The sequence below is a fragment of the Acomys minous genome (genome assembly GCF_964271855.1).
Source record: "Acomys minous genome assembly, chromosome: 13".
NCBI classification, from domain to species: domain Eukaryota; kingdom Metazoa; phylum Chordata; class Mammalia; order Rodentia; family Muridae; genus Acomys; species Acomys minous.
The window spans coordinates 57475342-57493300 of NC_140495.1; the positions used below are offsets into that span (position 1 = coordinate 57475342).

At 48.2% G+C, this 17959-nt stretch overlaps 1 protein-coding gene across 7 annotated transcripts in view; it reads right to left on the reverse strand.

Annotated features, from left to right (window-relative positions):
• Positions 1 to 17959, reverse strand: part of VWA3B (von Willebrand factor A domain containing 3B) — a 185507-nt gene that overhangs the window by 65823 nt on the left and 101725 nt on the right. For all 7 annotated transcript variants that reach the window (XR_014773982.1, XR_014773983.1, XR_014773984.1 and 4 more), the window contains 2 exons: positions 12863 to 12961; positions 5429 to 5608 (listed from right to left, as the gene is read on the reverse strand). Coding sequence is in view for 2 of the 7 variants with exons in the window: in XM_084754603.1 (XP_084610729.1) it covers positions 5429 to 5608; positions 12863 to 12961 (279 nt within the window). In the remaining 5 variants the exon portion in view is untranslated. The remainder of the gene's footprint in view (positions 1 to 5428; positions 5609 to 12862; positions 12962 to 17959) is intronic.

The following is a 17959-nucleotide window of genomic DNA, read 5'->3' on the forward strand; positions in this document are numbered from 1 at the left end:
CGTTCTAACACTTGCATAATGGCGTCTACTTGTAGTTTTTAATGTGGATTTCTTGTTGCTAATCTCGATGAGCAACCTTTTGTGTTATTTATCACACATGTATCCTTTTACTGCTATCTTGTTTTTCCCTAAAACAGAGTATTGTTGCAGATCCCAGGTCAGCCTTGAACTCACGGACCTCCCGGCTTTGCGTCTTCAGTGTGTTCCTCCCTGTAACTCCCCAACCTGGTCGCAGCTAAATTCTTTCTAATAAAGTGTCTGCTTAAAATTTTGGCCCATAGTTTGAGTTTCCTCACTGTTAGGTTTTGAGTTGGTTTTTTTTTTTTTTTTTAATATTCTGAGTATAAGTCATTATGTAGACATCGAATTTGAAAACATTTCCTCTCCTACTTTGCAGGATTTCTTTTCAATATTGTAGCAGTCTTTTCCAAGGAGAAGCTTCGAACTTTGATTTATTCCAAATGACCAATTTATTTGTCTATGGTTTATAATTTTTATATCCTATCTAAGAACATTTTTTTTTTCCATCTAGGCTTTGTGGCATGCGCCTTCAACCTCAGCCCTGAGGTAAGAGAGGCAAGAGTTTGGGGCCAGCCTGGGCTACGTAGGGAGGCCCTTTGTTCTTTTAACTTCATTCTTTAGAAAAGTTATTTTGGTAATGATAAATCCTTTGCCTTTTACATAGGATCAGTTTGCTGGTGTGTGTGAGGGGGGGGGGAGAAGGGGGAGGATGGGTGGGGAAGAAGGGAGGGAAGGGAAGGGGAGGGAGGGGGAGGGAGGGGGAGGGGGAGGGAATGGAAGGGGAGGGAGGGGGAGGGAAGGGAAGGGGGAGGGAGGGGGAGGGAGGGGAAGGGGAGGGAGGGGGAGGGAGGGGGAGGGAAGGGAAGGGGGAGGGAGGGGGAGGGAAGGAAGGGGGAGGGAGGGGGAGGGGTGTATGTGAATGCACGGATGCAGGCACACAGAGCTCAGGATAGGACATTGATATCAGGTGGCTTCCCCTATCCCTTTCCACGTTCTGCCTCAAACGCAAGGCTGTCAGGGAACCAGAGACTTCAGCTTTCAGTTACGCTGAGGGCCAGCAAACTCTCAGGGCCCACCGTCTCTGCCCCATAATGCCAGAGTGACAGGGAGAAACAAAGTTGGCTTGGGTGCATTTACTCTTATGACTTATAATCTGGCTAAAGTAAACGATTAGGTCCAGTAACTCCTTCGTGTGTTCCATCAGCTTTCCCACCGCGCTGCGGCTGCTGTGTGGACAGAGCGATGGGCTTCCTTCCCTGCTGGGGCCCTTCATTCCTTATGCTTCTGAGCACTAACTGGGGCACCAGAAGAGGGTGTGTGGTCCCTTGAAACTGCAGTTGGTGGTTGTCGCGTTGCCACGTGGAGTGCTGAGAACCGAACCTGGGTCCTCTGGAAGAGGAGCCAAGTACTCCTAATCACTAAGCCATCTCTCCAGCCTGAGGTTTTGTTTTGTCTTGAGGAACTATTGGCAGTTGACAGCTGCCCACGACCAGTAGATGGCCCCATACCCAGTCACACGAGCCAGCACTAACTGGACTCAGGAAGCCATTAATGCCAAATTTTTAAAAGGACATGAAGTCATCAGGGAGATGGATTGGTGGGCCCTGGGCGAGTTCAGAGAGAATAATAGAGGATGCGTATATGTGTGAACATTTGAAAGAATAAATAAAAATAACAGTATTGGACTGGAGAGATGGCTCAGCAGTTAAGAGCACTGGCTGCGTTCCCAAAGGAACAGACATCCATGATCCAGTTCCAGAGGACCCTCTTCTGTCCTACATGGGTACCAGGCATGCCTGTGGCCCATGGACATACATGCCAGCCAAATGTTCATACACATAAAATGAAACAAAAAACAAACAAAAAATAAAACAGCAAAAGCAAAAGTAAGTGTGTCAATACAGTGAGTTGCATGTTGATCTTGAGATGTTGAGCTAGCATCGCATTTCTGCACCAAGTCCAGAATGGTTATGGGGTGTCAGGTGTTCTATGTATTGACTTTTATTTGTTAATTTTGTTTACAGCTTTGGTATATTTGTACCTGAAGAATAGCAGCTGTCTTACAGGCTTGTAGGAGTGTGGGGAAGCACTCCCTCCTCACAAAGTCTTAGGAAAAATCTATCTGCAAAACTCATCTTTCTTCCATTACAGAGGGTCACATCCAGATCCTTGCATGTGAATTGGCATTACTCTCTTCTTAAATATTTGGTACAATTCAGCAGTGAGGTCATCTGGGGCTGGAGTCACCTTCAAGGAAACCACTTAGCTATGGACTCAATTTCTTTGATAGATGCAGGGTGACTTATACTTTATATGAATATAAGCTTTCACTCTCCGAAATGCATGCCCGCTAGACCAAGGACCGGATCATACAGTAATTAAATATTTTGCTTTTATGGAAATTGCCAGATTGCTTTGCAGCCTGACTGTATTTTATACTCCAACCAAGAGTGACCCGGGTTCACCTCAACCCCCCAGCACTTAGTTTCCCCCCTGTTCTGAAGGACGTGGAGTGACAGTGCCTGGAGTTCCTCTAAGGCTGGTGGGACCCCGCCTCCTTTCCTGTGCCTCTTTAGCACATCTGTAGGGCCTCTTCGGTAGAACATATGTGTGTTCTGCAGGCTTCCTAAATGGGGACTTTTGGTTTTTTGTCTTTAGGTCCCTAGGAATTGTACATGCTAGGCAAGCGCGCTACCACCAACCTGTATATCTTAGTCGCTCTTTACGTTTAGGACAGGGTCTCATGAACTCTCCCAGGCTGGCTATTCCAGTTTGCTTTCTGTTTATTTAATCTTCATCACTGTTCTCCATTGAGAGGAGTCAGAGAAAGGACTGGAGCAGGGACCAGGAGGCAGGAACTGAAGAAGAGGCCATGGAGGGACATTCCTTATTGGCTTGCTCCCGAGACCACCTGGCCGGGGGTGGCACTGCCCATGCTGAGCTGGGCCCTCCCACACTAACCATCCGTCAGGAAGATGCTCACAGACTCACCTGCCAATCTGATGGAGGCGACCCCTCAATTATGGGTTCTTCTTCCCAGATGGCTCTAGAATGTGTCTAGGTGGCATTTTAAAAAAGCCAGTACACCGGTCTTAGACTAAACCCAACCCAAGCAAGTCTGGAACTTCTGATCCCCTTGGTTCAGCTTTCTGAGTAGCTACAAGGCCAAGCTTCTCTCTAGAACTGCTGTAAGTTCGAGTTTTGTATTCATGCCCATGATCTATGTACTTTGATGTGCATGGTCTATGTGTGGAAGATCAGCACTTAGGCGGAGGCTCATCATTTTGCTTGTGAGTGGTTAGTTGTTCCACTTATTTGTTTAAAAGGAGAGCTTCCCCCCTTTGAATTGTTTTTGACCCTATGTTTAAAAGTGCTCAGGTGTGTTGTGCCTGGGTATTCCTGCAATTGCTCCATGGTAGCTCTTCTCTTCCCTAAACCATGTTGTCTTCATTAGCACAGCTACACACACACACACACACACACACACACACCTACTCACACACTCTCACACTCACACACATATACACACCACTCACTCTCATACTTACACTCACACAAATATACAGATTCACACACTCAGGCTCCCACACATATGCACATACACTCACATACACTTACATGCACACTCACACACACTCACACTCACACATATACACTCATATATACTCACACACATGTACTCACACCTACTCACACACTCAAACACATATACACACTCACTCTCATACTTACACTCACACAAATATACAGATTCACACACACTCAAGCTCCCATACATATGCACATACACTCACACACACACTCACACACACTTACACACACACACACACACATACACCTTAACATCAGGTACAATGCTTTTTTTTTTTCATTATAGGTAGGCATTTTCCTGCTGTTCTGCAGGCCTGGTAATATTTGATTGGGCATCACGTAGCTATTTTTGTTTCCCTCTCATTATTTGGGGGATTTGTTCTATGATCCATGCAGTTAAATTACTTGGAAATAGTTGCGTCCTTTCAAGCCTTGTCCTAAAGATGTCTATAAGGAAGTATCATCCTCTGTGTCTTCTACACAATACCCAAAGAGCACTGGATGCCCTTGCAAAGGACCCAAAGAAGGGCAAGGTGTTTCATTCCCAGGAAATGGACCCAGTCAGCACTATTCCCAGCCTTGGGTGATCCCGGAGCACAGCTCCCTCTGATCCTTCGCCTGGCTCAGTTCTCAGACTCAGGTAGGCTCCTCTGTCTAAGTGTTGTGTGGTCTCTGATTTGTCCTGATAATTCCCAATACAGTTTCAAGTCTCTACTTGGGTATACAAGAAGGGAAAAAAGCAACAACCCGGCATTTCTACAGAGGCTCTCCTTGAGTTCAGACCCTCAGGCCAGGACCAGAGGGCCAGGGGACACTTGACTCCCCACTTCAACCATCAGAGTGAATCGCTTTGTCACACGGTTACATTCCCTGAGAAGTTAGGAGGTAGCTACGTGGCATCTGCACCGTTTTGAAAGTTTCCCACACACATGTTTACACAGCAGTAGTTAAAAGCCTTACATGTGTGGTCTGGAGAAGCGGCTCAGTGTCCCAGAGCACTGACTGCTCCTGCAAAGGACCCAGGTTTTATTCTTAGCAGCCACATGGTGACTCACAACCATCTGTAACTGCAGGGCATTTGAAGCCCTCTGGGGGCCTCCATAGGAATCAGGCATGCTTGCGGCATACTGCCATAGATGCAGGCAAATACATATACACAAAAACAGTGGAGCTGGAGAGATGGCTCAGTGGTTAAGAGCACTGTCTGCTCTTCTGGAGGTCCTGAGTTCAATTCCCAGCAACCACATGGTGGCTCACAACCGTCTATGCTGGAATCTGAAGCCCTCGTCTGGCCTGCAGGCGCATGTGCAGATAGAGCATTCGTATGTAAAATAAATAAATAAAATCTTTTTTTTTTTAAAGTAAAACAATGTATTTTTTTTTAAAGAACCCACCCTTAACATATGGATCCCTGGGGATCCTTGTTTTTAAAACAGACCCCTGAGCTGATTGTTGAGTTGGGTGCTGGTTAAATTGGATCCATGTACTTCTGGATTTTGAGTATATTTGAAACTTCCTATTATAAAATATAGAAGAAAACAAAATGTACTAAGATATTAGGGCCATTCTAGCTATTGGAATTCCTGGCTTGTACCTGCGACCTCAATCAAGGTCCACACTGTCACAAGTCCTCAGATCCTCAGGCCACGTTTGGAGAAACCCTGGAGCATCAGCAGTGCATTGGCTTAGGCTTACATCTGGCTGCACCTCTCCCAGCTCGGGTGCTGTCCCTGATCTCCCGGACCTTGTAACACTTAAATGAATGAACGAATGAATGAATGAATGAGCCATCTCGTGCAGCACATGGAGTCCCCACCTGAATATCCTGCAGGATGGGATCCTTGCAACCAAAGTCATATGCGCGGAACTCCCCTCCGGTCAAAGCGGCAAGCTCCTTCAAGAACTCATTCGCCACTTCATCATTGTAATTGAAGGAGATGGCACAGATAGGAATATTCTGAAAGAGCTTGACGTGGTCCATCACCATTTCTGGCGGCTGAAATGATAATCAGGGAAATGGGGAAGGGTGAAAGAGAAAGAAAACGGTGCCGTGTGAAAACTTCTCAGTTTTTTCCATAGGCAGTCAAGTTCTGAGATAGGACTTGCTTGTACTCTGAGTGACTTTTTGACTGTGTATAAATTCAAGTCAATAAGCAAACTGCCTACCAAAGAGCATGGAGACCCAAAGGCCATGGTCTTGTCCCTCTCATGTTGTGGTAGAAAAAAAGCTTTGTCTAATAGAATCACCTCAACTTTAAGCACACCTAAGTGTAGAGGCCATGCTAGGTGGGCTGTAGTCTGGACTGTGTAAAGTACTGAAGACACAGGAAAGAGCATCCAGGCCACTGGGCTCCCACAGAGTGGGCCCCTGGCCACTGGGCTCCCACAGAGTGGGTCCCTGGCCACTGGGCTCCCACAGACTGGGCCCCTAGCCACTGAGTTCCCACAGAGTGGGCTCCTGGCCACTGGGCTCCCACAGAGTGGGCTCCTGGCCACTGAGTTCCCACAGAGTGGGCTCCTGGCCACTGGGCTCCCACAGAGTGGGCTCCTGGCCACTGGGCTCCCACAGAGTGGGCCCCTGGCCACTGAGTTCCCACAGAGTGGGCCCCTGGCCACTGAGTTCCCACAGAGTGGACTCCTGGCCACTGAGTTCCCACAGAGTGGGCCCCTGGCCACTGGGCTCCCACAGAGTGGGCCCCTGGCCACTGAGTTCCCACAGAGTGGGCTCCTGGCCACTGAGTTCCCACAGAGTGGGCTCCTGGCCACTGGGCTCCCACAGAGTGGGCTCCTGGCCACTGGGTTCCCACAGAGTGGGCCCCTGGCCACTGAGTTCCCACAGAGTGAGCTCCTGGCCACTGGGTTCCCACAGAGTGGGCCCCTGGCCACTGGGCTCCCACAGAGTGGGCTCCTGGCCACTGGGCTCCCACAGAGTGGGCTCCTGGCCACTGGGCTCCCACAGAGTGGGCTCCTGGCCACTGGGCTCCCACAGAGTGGGCTCCTGGCCACTGGGCTCCCACAGAGTGGGCTCCTGGCCACTGGGCTCCCACAGAGTGGGCTCCTGGCCACTGGGCTCCCACAGAGTGGGCTCCTGGCCACTGAGTTCCCACAGAGTGGGCTCCTGGCCACTGGGCTCCCACAGAGTGGGCTCCTGGCCACTGGGCTCCCACAGAGTGGGCTCTGGCCACTGAGTTCCCACAGAGTGGGCTCCTGGCCACTGGGCTCCCACAGAGTGGGCTCCTGGCCACTGGGCTCCCACAGAGTGGGCTCCTGGCCACTGAGTTCCCACAGAGTGGGCTCCTGGCCACTGGGCTCCCACAGAGTGGGCTCCTGGCCACTGAGTTCCCACAGAGTGGGCTCCTGGCCACTGGGCTCCCACAGAGTGGGCTCCTGGCCACTGGGCTCCCACAGAGTGGGCTCCTGGCCACTGAGTTCCCACAGAGTGGGCCCCTGGCCACTGAGTTCCCACAGAGTGGGCTCCTGGCCACTGAGTTCCCACAGAGTGGACTCCTGGCCACTGAGTTCCCACAGTGTGGGCCCCTGGCCACTGAGTTCCCACAGAGTGGGCTCCTGGCCACTGGGCTCCCACAGAGTGGGCTCCTGGCCACTGGGCTCCCACAGAGTGGGCTCCTGGCCACTGAGTTCCCACAGAGTGGGTTCCTGGCCACTGGGCTCCCACAGACTGGGCCCCTAGCCACTGAGTTCCCACAGAGTGGATCCCTGGCTTCCCAATTTAGCTTCCAAACATCTCTACCAAAAGAATCATTTCAGCTGGGCATGGAGGCACACTCCTTTAATCTCAGCACTCAGGAGGCAGAGGCAGGCAGACTGCTGTGAGTTCGAGGCTGGCCTGGTCTACACTGTGAGTCCAGGACAGCCAAGGTTAAACAGAAAAACCCTGTCTCAAAAAACAAAAACAAAAACAAAAACAACAAAAGAATAATTTCAGTTTTTTGCCATGTTGTAGGCAATTTGTTTCTGAGAGATAGAGGGAGAGAAAAAGAAAAGAACCATTTGTTCAAAGTTCTTCCAAGCACTGGGCATTTAGGTTAGGGCCTATGTGGTGTTTTGAATGAAAATGGCCTTTACAGGCTCATAGGGAGTGGCACTATTTGAAAGGATTAGGATGTGTGGACTTTTGGAGTAGCCTGGCTGGTGGAGGTGTGTCACGGGTGGGGGCGGGGTGCTTGGGGGTTCAGAAGCTCATGCCAGGCCCAATGTCACCTGCTCTTCCTGTAGCCTTAGGATACGGATATAGTGCTCTGAGCCCTGTGTGCTGCCATGCTCTCTGCCATGATGATAATGGATTAGACGTCTGTAAGCAAGTCCCAATTAGACGCCTTCTTTTATAAGAATTTCTGTGATCATGGTGTCTGTTTACAGCAACAGCACACTGGCTAGGACAGCCTAAATTCCTGGTTATTCCTTACAACCATCGGATGCCTTCCAGGCATCGAGTGAGGTGGTTTTGGAGGGACTGGCTGCTGATCCATTCCTCTTGTCCCTCAACTATAAAGACACTGCTTTTCTTTTCGTGACAATAACCTTCTCAGCTTTAAAAAAAAAGCAGAAAAATCATCAATGACAATGCAGTACAAGTTACCTTTCTCAGTTAGGAATTCTGTCTGAAGAGACCTAGACATTCTCAGGGAGATATTTCTTTTCTCAATAAAAAAGACAAACATAAGAGGCTAATGTGTTTCTCCATTCCTGGAAAATGATCTTTCTCCTGGAGCAGCAGCAGCCAGGCTGGGACCACAAGGATGGAAAACATATTTAAAGACGATGGACCGTGAAGCCAAGAGGAAGCCTGCCTTCTGGGACACATGTGTGCTGGTTATATATCTAGGACAGCCACAGCTGGGTTTCTCGCCCCTACTGATATAGCTCTTAATCATCTGTCACTTGCTTGCTATTCTGCCTTCCCCAGTTATTCCCTCCGAGTTACACAGAGCTAGGGGCTCTGTATGATTAGGTCTCCCAACATCACCAAGTTCACACACACACAAACACACACACACACACACACACACACACACACACACACACACAGAGAGACAGACAGACGCAGACACAGACAGACAGACACAGACACAGACAGACAGACACAGACAGACAGACACAGACAGACAAAGACACAGACAGACAGACAGACAGACAGACAGACAAAGACACAGACAGACAGACACAGACAGACAGACAGACAGACAGACAGACAGACAGACAGACAGACGGCTTGGTCCCTGGTGTATGATGAACATTGCCTCTTGGTGAGGACCAAGTCATGGTACTATTTCTTACTTCCCAGGAAAGAATCCTCTGCCATCATTTTCCCCATCACAGCACAACTAGTGCCTTCAGAAACTGTCTCCAGTTGTCCCAAGGCCCTCCGCTGTGTCCTCACTGTTAGGAGTTCCTCTCTGATCATTCAGCTGGCTGCTTCCTTCAAACAGTTCCATCTTCTACCTGTGGTGCCTGCCCTTTGCCCTTTAACCTTGCTTTGTCTACTATTTCATGAAGCCGCAGGGGAAAGGCAACGAGTGAGAGGGAAGTCTACTCTCAGCTAGCTGCCTTCCCTGGGGAGGCTGCTGTCTAAATGGTCCCCAGAGACTGAGCCTGCGTAAGCCATCACCAAAACACATCCTCAGTCTGCATTTAACTCTAGCCTCGACTCTCCTCTGACCATCCGCTGGTTTACTAGGCAAACACCAATTGGATGTCGTGATGAGCTGACCCTCCTTCTCGTGTCAGCTACAAGGCCTTAGAGAGGTGGATATTGGGGTCTCGTTTCTTACTAGGAGCATTCAGCTTTTGCTCCTCAACCCTACAAAGCAGACAAGAGGCAAACCTACATTCTGCTAACCAAATAGACGCTGCCAGGGCAGCAAGGCCCTGCTCTGGTATAGACTTACAGCTGAGATACCTGAGAGACGAAGGAGACAACAGTGCTCTCATTCCAACAGCGTGCTGGGAACCTAGCTGGTGTCTCCCCTTCATTAGCTATGTGACATCACGCATTTACTTGCTCGCTGACTCTCGTCCCACTAAAAGCTTCACTGGAGGCCAGCACTTTGTCCATCTTCTTCACTATTTTGTAACTTCAGGCTGAGAAGAGAAGCCCTGGTACTCAGTCACTACTTAGGGAGCTCCCTTATGGAGATATCACATCATTTATTTCCTCAGAGCAGCCCTGTGAGGAAGGAGGACTCGCCTTGAAGCACAGATGAGGAAGTTCTGGTTAAAGAACACTTGCGCAAGGATGCTCTGATGGATGGTGTTGGGTGAGCTTCTAACCATGTCCCCACCTCTAAGCTATCCCTATTGCCCTATCCAGCTAGAGGGGAGGGCACACTCGGGGCAACATTGTAAGCCCACCACCTGCACCCGGCCCCAGGCCCTACAGTGATAAACCAACATGGTGTTCCAGTGCCCCCTGTGGCATTAGAGAGCTGGAGAGTGGAATGGTGCGCCCTGGACTGGAACACAGTGAAACAGCCATTCCTATCTTCTGCCTCCTGAAGGTTGCTGCAGCGGGTTTACACCCCCGGAGCACTGAGAAGGAAGGCTCAGATCAACATCAACCTCTCTCTGCAGCAGCCTGGGTTGCGCTGGCTCTCCACAAATATTTATCTGACAGGTTCCTCTGGGCTGTGGAGCAAGCGGAGGAGCCAGAGCCTCTCACACTTGTGTGAAACAGTGAGGAAGCGTTTCTTGGCCCAGGGACTCTTCCCTGTGCTCCTCACAGAGGGTGCCAGCTCTTTTCAGTCCCAAAGAGGAAGTTTATAAGAGTCCCTAAAAGCATCAAGGCATGCAGCTAGCATTTGGTCATCAACACAGGCCTGACCACATAACCAAGCAGTCTGTGGATGTCCATGGATCTAATGCTGGCCTGACCACAGAAGCATGCAGTACATGGATGTCCACTGATCTAATGCAAAAGTATGAAAAGGCAGATATAAACAACAAACTCTTCTAAGCATTCATAAGTTACATTTTGGGTAATTGTCATTCTTTGGACTTTAGCTGTTACCTGCCTCCTTGGTGCTTCCTGTTTAAATGAGCCACAGTCTCTCTCAGGAAAGCTACTGATCTTCAGAAAATGACATGAGTGTATTTTGGATATATTAATGCATGTGTGTAGGTCTTTGGAAAGCTATGATGTTGGAATCCCTGAGTTACTGAGTTATCCTCATATTTCTTGCGGCTTCAGGACAGCTACCTGCTCCAGCACCTCAAACCTGTTTGCGCTTAATTGTGCTTGTAGTTGAGTTACTAAGATCATGGTGAGCCAGAAAGCAGCGAACTCCTTTCTGCCCTCCCCTTCCTGCCTTCTCCTCTCCCCCACCGCCTGCTCTCAAACTGGGCACTAAGGCCCAGGGGCTCTAAAGAGAGTCCCCTCCCAAGTCCCTCTGCTGCCAGCTGGCACTGCTTACGGGCCCTTGTCAAGGTCCCAGCAGAAGCCTTGTCACAGCCAGCTTGTCCCTGACATTATTGGGATATGTTTCCAAACTAAGGAGGGGTGATAAGTTCTGTGCCTATGAAAAGTCCCATTGTTCTGACACTCACCCTCTTAACCTGAACAACAGTCCTGACTTGGACCTCCTCGCCTTACACTACAAACCTCCACCATGCCCTTTTCGGGGCATGACCCACCTCCCATGTGCCCACTCTTCTGTACCCACCACATAGGATGATTTGGTCTCCTCTGTTCAAAAGGTGCTTTCTCTCCTCCTTTCCAGGCACAGTAGAAAGGCCTCCCTCCACTAGAAAATCGTCCCCAGCTTTCTGTCCATCTCACGTAGCTGAATCCATCCCTCCGTGCTGCCAGACATAGAGCAGACAACCCCAGCCCCTGGATCATATCAAAATGAACTGTATACATATCTTACGCATTCCCTACAGGTACATTTCCCTAAGGCGAGGATCACTTTTGCAGCCTCAAACCTTGACACCACCCAGGATACACAAGAGAGTCACGCACTGCTTCTGAATAGAAAGCACAGAGAAGTTGACAGAAAAAGCATTCCGAATTCAATTTCGCTAAAGTTCCACGTCTCTGCCATAAATCTAATGCAGTGGTAAAAGCCGGCGGCTTTAGTATTTAATCCTCGGGCCATTTGACACAGGGTATTTTAGAATAGGCAGTCTGTACATATAAACATCTCCCAAGGCAGGGTACATGTTGATACTAACTCACTTTAGCAGTCAATTTACATTGTGCTGGCCTGGAAAATGCTCCTATTTACTTAATGCCCGGAGTGCTCGTCTTTCATTCACAAAGCTTGAAAGAAACAGAACAGGCTCTTCTAAAACTTCTCAAATATTTTCTAGGCAGGCTAAACAAAGCCAAGAGCATTTCAGCTGAAAGGCATGCCTTTGTTTAGGTGAGGGCGAAGCTAAAATTGGGGAGGGAACCCAAGACGTTGCCCAGTGACATGTTTAGACTAAGTCCTCAAAAGAAAGAAATTGCAAGCGATCTCCACGGTCCTGGTTTGTAATACAACATAAACCAGCATGCAATGGGAGGCAGGCATCTCCTTCTCTGGGCACGGTCTCCAGGTTTGGGAATATGGGTCACCCTAAGCCTAAACTTCTCATTGCCATCACGATGCCTATAAATGTATCTCAGACTTATAGGTGACAGGGGGTTCCTTGGTGTCTTCTTTTGTTTTTGTTTTTTGTTTTTTGAGAGAGGCTTTCTCTGTGTATCTTTGGCTGTCCTGGAACTCACTCTGTAGACCAGGCTGGCCTCTGCCTCCCAAGTGCTGGGATTAAAGGCATGCGCCACCAACACCCAGCCCCTGGTGTCTTTTCTTGCCTCAGTTCTAGGTCCCTATACCAGGAGTATAGCTCTCAATACCCCCGATTTGGGGTACAGAGGGACTCTGAATAGTGAGCCTAGAGCCCCTTGAATGCTTAGGCAGGTTCTCAGCCCTAACCCTCTTCTTAAGCTTTTCAAAACAAAACTTTGAGACCGGGTCTTGCTAAGTCGCTTATGTTGGCCTGGCATTCGTTCTAAACAAAGCAGATGGTGGACTTGCCATCCTCCTGCCTCAGCCTCCTGTGTAGGTGGGATGACAGTTTTGAGCCAGCCAAGATCTGCTTCTCTGCCCCACTCCTCCCCACCACCACCACCACCACCACCACCACCACCACCACCACCCCTGCCACGCCCCCCCTCACCGCCCGTGCCCCCCCCCCCTCACCACTCAGGACATCCTTCAGCTGCCCTCACAGCCAGTCTAGTGCTTACCTGGTCAGGCCTCCCATCTGTCAAAAGGTAGATTGCTTCTGTTTCTTTATCAGCGAACGCAATCTTCAGGGCATTCAGGGTATTTGTGGAACTTCCAACCTACAAGGGGAAAAGAGAGATCACACAAGCAAGTGAAATGTGTTCTCAGAGAGAGGGAGGGAGGGAGGGAGGGGGAGAGAGAGAGAGAGAGAGAGAGAGAGAGAGAGAGAGAGAGAGAGAGAGAGAGAGAGAGTTTTTGAAATTTCTTTGGGCAATTCTTTAATACCAGTGATCCTAAGACACCAAAGCCCAGGAGTGTCATCAGAGTCGATAGCCCAGTGGTCCAAGCCCACTAGAGGCCAAGCCTGTGGGAACCCTGTCTTGACAACAGAGTCTTGCGGCAAGTTCATCCGTGTGTTTTTGTGTGAGATGCTAACTTGGATAAGATGGCTTTGCTGTCGGCACTTTGTTTTAGCTTGGGATTTATTCATGCCACCTAGCATTTGGCAAACGTGAGTGTGGTCTCACTGATGGTCTGAGGATGCGCACGTGAATGTTTCTAGCATAAATCCAATCTACAAAGGCGAGGGTAGAGAACGCACGGGTGTATTACTGAGTCTCGTGTGACTGCATGGGTCCTGACGGCCTGCTTTGTGTGTGATGGGAATAGACAAACTAACGCAGCTGGCAGCCTCTGTCTGTGGGTTCCATATCCTTGGCATCCAGTCAACCAAGTTGAAAATATTTAGGAAGAAAACGCAGATACTGAATATCAAAAAAACCTTAGTATTCCCCAAATTATTATTTGGGGAATCACAGTAAGTATTCATTAAACTATAATAGGCATAGTAGTGATTAGATCATGTTAGATATAAGTAACTTGAAGGAGATCGAAAGCATACAAAAGGATGTGCATAGTTCACACGCAAACCTGCTCCATTTGATGTAAGCAACATCTGTCAATTTTGGTAGCCATGGGGAGGAGAATGATCCTAGGACCAGTTCCCCATGGCTATTAAAGGCTAACTGCGTAAATTAAAATCATAATCAGCCAAAGAAAACAAATTATGGCTTATTTCTCTCTCTTACATATAACATTAATAACATCACCCACAATTCTTTGTATAAAAAATAAAGAATATACACATTGCGTGTCAAGGTGAAATAATGATAGGTTTTTAACAACGTCACCAAACACATAAAACAATAACAGGAACATCTCACGAGTCAGTACAGAATGCGGTGAAATCAGATAAGTGTATATTCGATAGAATGCACTTTATTTAGCATATGAAAAACTGAGCCCTGCCAAGCTGTAATCTCTGTCTGTAAGACACATAGGACTGTAAGATTTTTGAAGCCTACTGAAGCCTTCCCGCTCATCTCAGATCCGGGGTATCAATTCAGCCGCAAGAAAAACAACCATGACTGATCCAAGCCAGAGGAAATTTATGCCGAGGGCATCTGGATGGTTCACAGGAATGCCATCTGGCAGGAAACCCTAGCTTGGGACCTCACACCATGGAGCAAAGGCCCCAGTACTGCTTTGCAAGCCTGCCTGGCCGGGCCCCGCCTCAACAGCACCAGGACACCAGATGCTGTGGTTAGCCACAGCAAACCAGGGACTGTCAGCCATGAAATGGACCAGCAGCCCACTGCCTTTGCCACCCAAGAAGTGTCACCAGTCTGCATATGCCACTGTTGTGGTTCGCACTGGCGGGCTCCATCTGGAGTCTCTTGTCTCTCAGTTCAGATCTAGGGAGGTTATCCTGAGGTTGTGTGCCTGGGCCTCACACCCCTGAGCAGAAGGGAGACCAGAGCGCCAGCTGCCATATGGTGAACAGCCTCTGCTCCCTTATAAGAATCGGATAAGGAGATGGAGACTGATGGCCAAAGGAACGCCAAGTATCCGGTTTACAGCCGAATCTTGTCAAGCCTCACCGTGCGCCTTAAACGCCCTTTCTATTAAAAGCGGCTCAAACCCAGTCACAGATCGGGAAGCTGTGACTCCTCCTGTGCGGTTCCTCCCACCCGGGCCTCTCTCCTCAGCCTCCACTCAGTCTCCATGGATACTCGGTAAGCACCCAAGACCCACTTTTTTGTGCGCTGTGCTGGGACTAGACCACAGTTTACCAAACTGGACTGAACTGTCTTGAGAAGGGTTCCCGTGGCAGCACTGGAAGCCTGGGACTGCTATCAAGCCCCATGGTGACCCTGCCACAGTGGCACCTGGTGACCCCGCCACAGTGATGCCTGGTGACACCGCCACAGTGGTGCCTGGCATAGGCTGCGGTCCCTCTAGCTGAGCAGATAGGCAAAGACACCTCAACGTGGGGCTGGCACAGAGGACTGCTAAAGACGAACGGATAAGCAGGCAAACAGAGGATATGAGGGAGGCCCTGCTTCCTATTCTATTTGGAATTGGATGCGTGGTTTTATTGCTGCAGCGTGAAGGAAAAGGGCGAGAGAACAAGGGAAGTGCTTATTGCTGCCCACATGAAGGGAACCGTTGAAAAAGTGGCGGCAGTGCCGAGATAATAAAAACATCTACTGAGTACATATAGTTCATATATGCAAAGCATATGTAGTTCCTGCATTTTTACTCTGTGGTATAAGGAGACTCAGACTTAGCAGTTTCTGTGTCCCCAGAAGGTCACCCACCAGCAACAGGCAGGCCAGGGATACGCCTTCCACCTCTGTGGTAGCACCAAGCCGGAACTGAATGGGAGACCTAGCAGTGTGAGAAGGCTCTGCAAACTAAACTGCCGCTGGAGTGAAAGCCCACTAGGGTAAGCCAGATCAAAGGGGCTAAACCTAAATACAGTGTCTTCCCGCAAAACGAGAAGACTTCAGTGGCATGGGCATCTCCTGACATAATAACTAAATTGCCCAGAATACAATAAAGAAAAATCACCCATCACACAAAGAGCTAGAAATAGCTCTTTTGTCTGAGAAAAGCGGTCAGCTGATGCCCCCAAGATCTCTAGGGCAATAAAGGAGATAGAATATTAATGCTGTAAGAAGTCCAGAAAGAGAGAGAGAGAGGAGAGGAAAGAATTGAAAAAATATTCAAGAAGAATGGATTCTTTAAAATCCCCAAGGGCTAGAGAGATGCCCTGGGGTTACAAGTGTCTACTGTCCTTACAGAGGACCCAAATTTACATCCCAGCACACATGCTGGGGGGCTCACACTCATGTGTAACTCCAGGGGATGTGATGCCTCCAACATCTGTGGGCACCTGCACTTATGTTTACATTCCTACCTTAGACACACACACATATACATAATTGAAAATAATGAAAATAAATCTTGTTTTTCCAAATCCTCAAGTTTGCTAAAAAGTACAAAAACTACAACTCACGAAGCTGAGACAATCCCAATAGGTTAAAAATCTATGATAATCATAGCTAGATATACTGGATGCAATTTTTCTGAAAACTAAGGAGAAAAAAAAAATCCCTAAGAGCAGCCAAAGAGAAATAACACATTACAGCACCCACTAAGGAATTCCAGTTTGGGTGGCAGCCACTGCTCATCTGAAACCACAGAGACCTACGGAAGTGGCCCAAGTTGTTTCAAGTGTTGAAAGAAATGAATCTCCAGCCGTTAACTCACATCTGGTGGAAATACCTACTTCGCGGCTGACGGGGAGCTATGAGCTTCTATTGCTGGGAGTCTCGCCTTTAGAGGCTGGCTAATGGAAATTTACAGCGCAAAAGGAGCGACGCTGGAAACTCAAACCCTGAATGCGGAAGCCGTTACAGAAGGCCATCCTTAGCTCCCTGAATGCCTCCCGTCGTGTGTCACAGCTTAAGCAGGTTTCGGAGCGTCTAGTGATCGTACATACAAGAGCCGTTTCAGTAACACCCCTAAAGCGGATGGGACCTAAAGGGCGTAAACTGAAATCAGCCTTGTTCACTTGACACCGGAAGACATCGGATGAGGGGCTGTAGAAAGCGACCACTTTGCATAAGGAGAGCCATTAGAACGAGCATCCAGAAAACCGTACAAAGCGCTGCAGTAAAAAGCAAAATGAACGGAACACTAAAAGTGACCGGAGGAGCCACGAGAAAGCGCGGGAGGAGGAAACTGAGGGCGCACCATAAGCAGGTGACCAAAGTGTAGACGTGACCTTCTGTATCAGTAACGCGGAAACCTGCTTCTAGTACCCATCACTCCGCGGGGATCGGAGAGCTTCCAAAATCATGGCCAGCTCCCTTAATGTCTACAAAAAGTCACTTCAAATATAACAACTGGATAAGCTGGGGACGACAGGATGAAAGGGATACAACACGGGTTTATTTTGTTCAAGCAGGAATAGCCGTGTTAACAGCACACTTCGTATGTACACTTCAGGATTTGGGATGGGGTTGTTAGTTCTCATTTGCATTTTTTTTTTTTTGGAGTTCCAGTGGGCTTCTATTGAGATAAATTAACAAAAACAAATAATCAAGATTTTACCAACTAAATCTTTTCTGAACCATCCATAGACAATGTAACACATCCCAACAAAACACACACATACCCCGCTGGTTCATTTGCAATTTTTTTTGGTTTTGAGACAAGGTCTTACTAGATAGCTAAGAAAGCTCCCAACTCATCATCCCCCTGCCTCAGCCTCCCCAGTGCTAGGATGTGCATGTGTTACAAGGCCTTGCTCATCACACACTTCACAGCAGTGAAAATTACTAAGGACAAAAAGAAACATTAGGTAATGATATCAGGCTCAGTGTGCATAGACAGAAACTCTAAATACATGTTCACCAAACAATAGGTTGTAAAACACACAGAGCAAAATGTGATAAAAATAGAGAAATGGCCAATTATGGTTATTTTCTTTACTATCCAGCACAGTGGTAGCCATATTCTATAATTTTAAGTGTTTTTTACCAAATTCTCCATAATTCCTACTAAGTTTTACATTTTGTTATGAAAAACATTTTACAAAATTAAAAATCATTTAAATCTTGCCAAGTATTCCTTCAGCCATCAGGGAGTTAAAATTAATAACAGAACAGCAACTTGAAAATCTCCCAACACTTGAAAAAATCAAATAATGGTTTTTAAATAATTCATGGCTCAACAACAACAACAAAAAGAAAATGTAAAAAATTTAA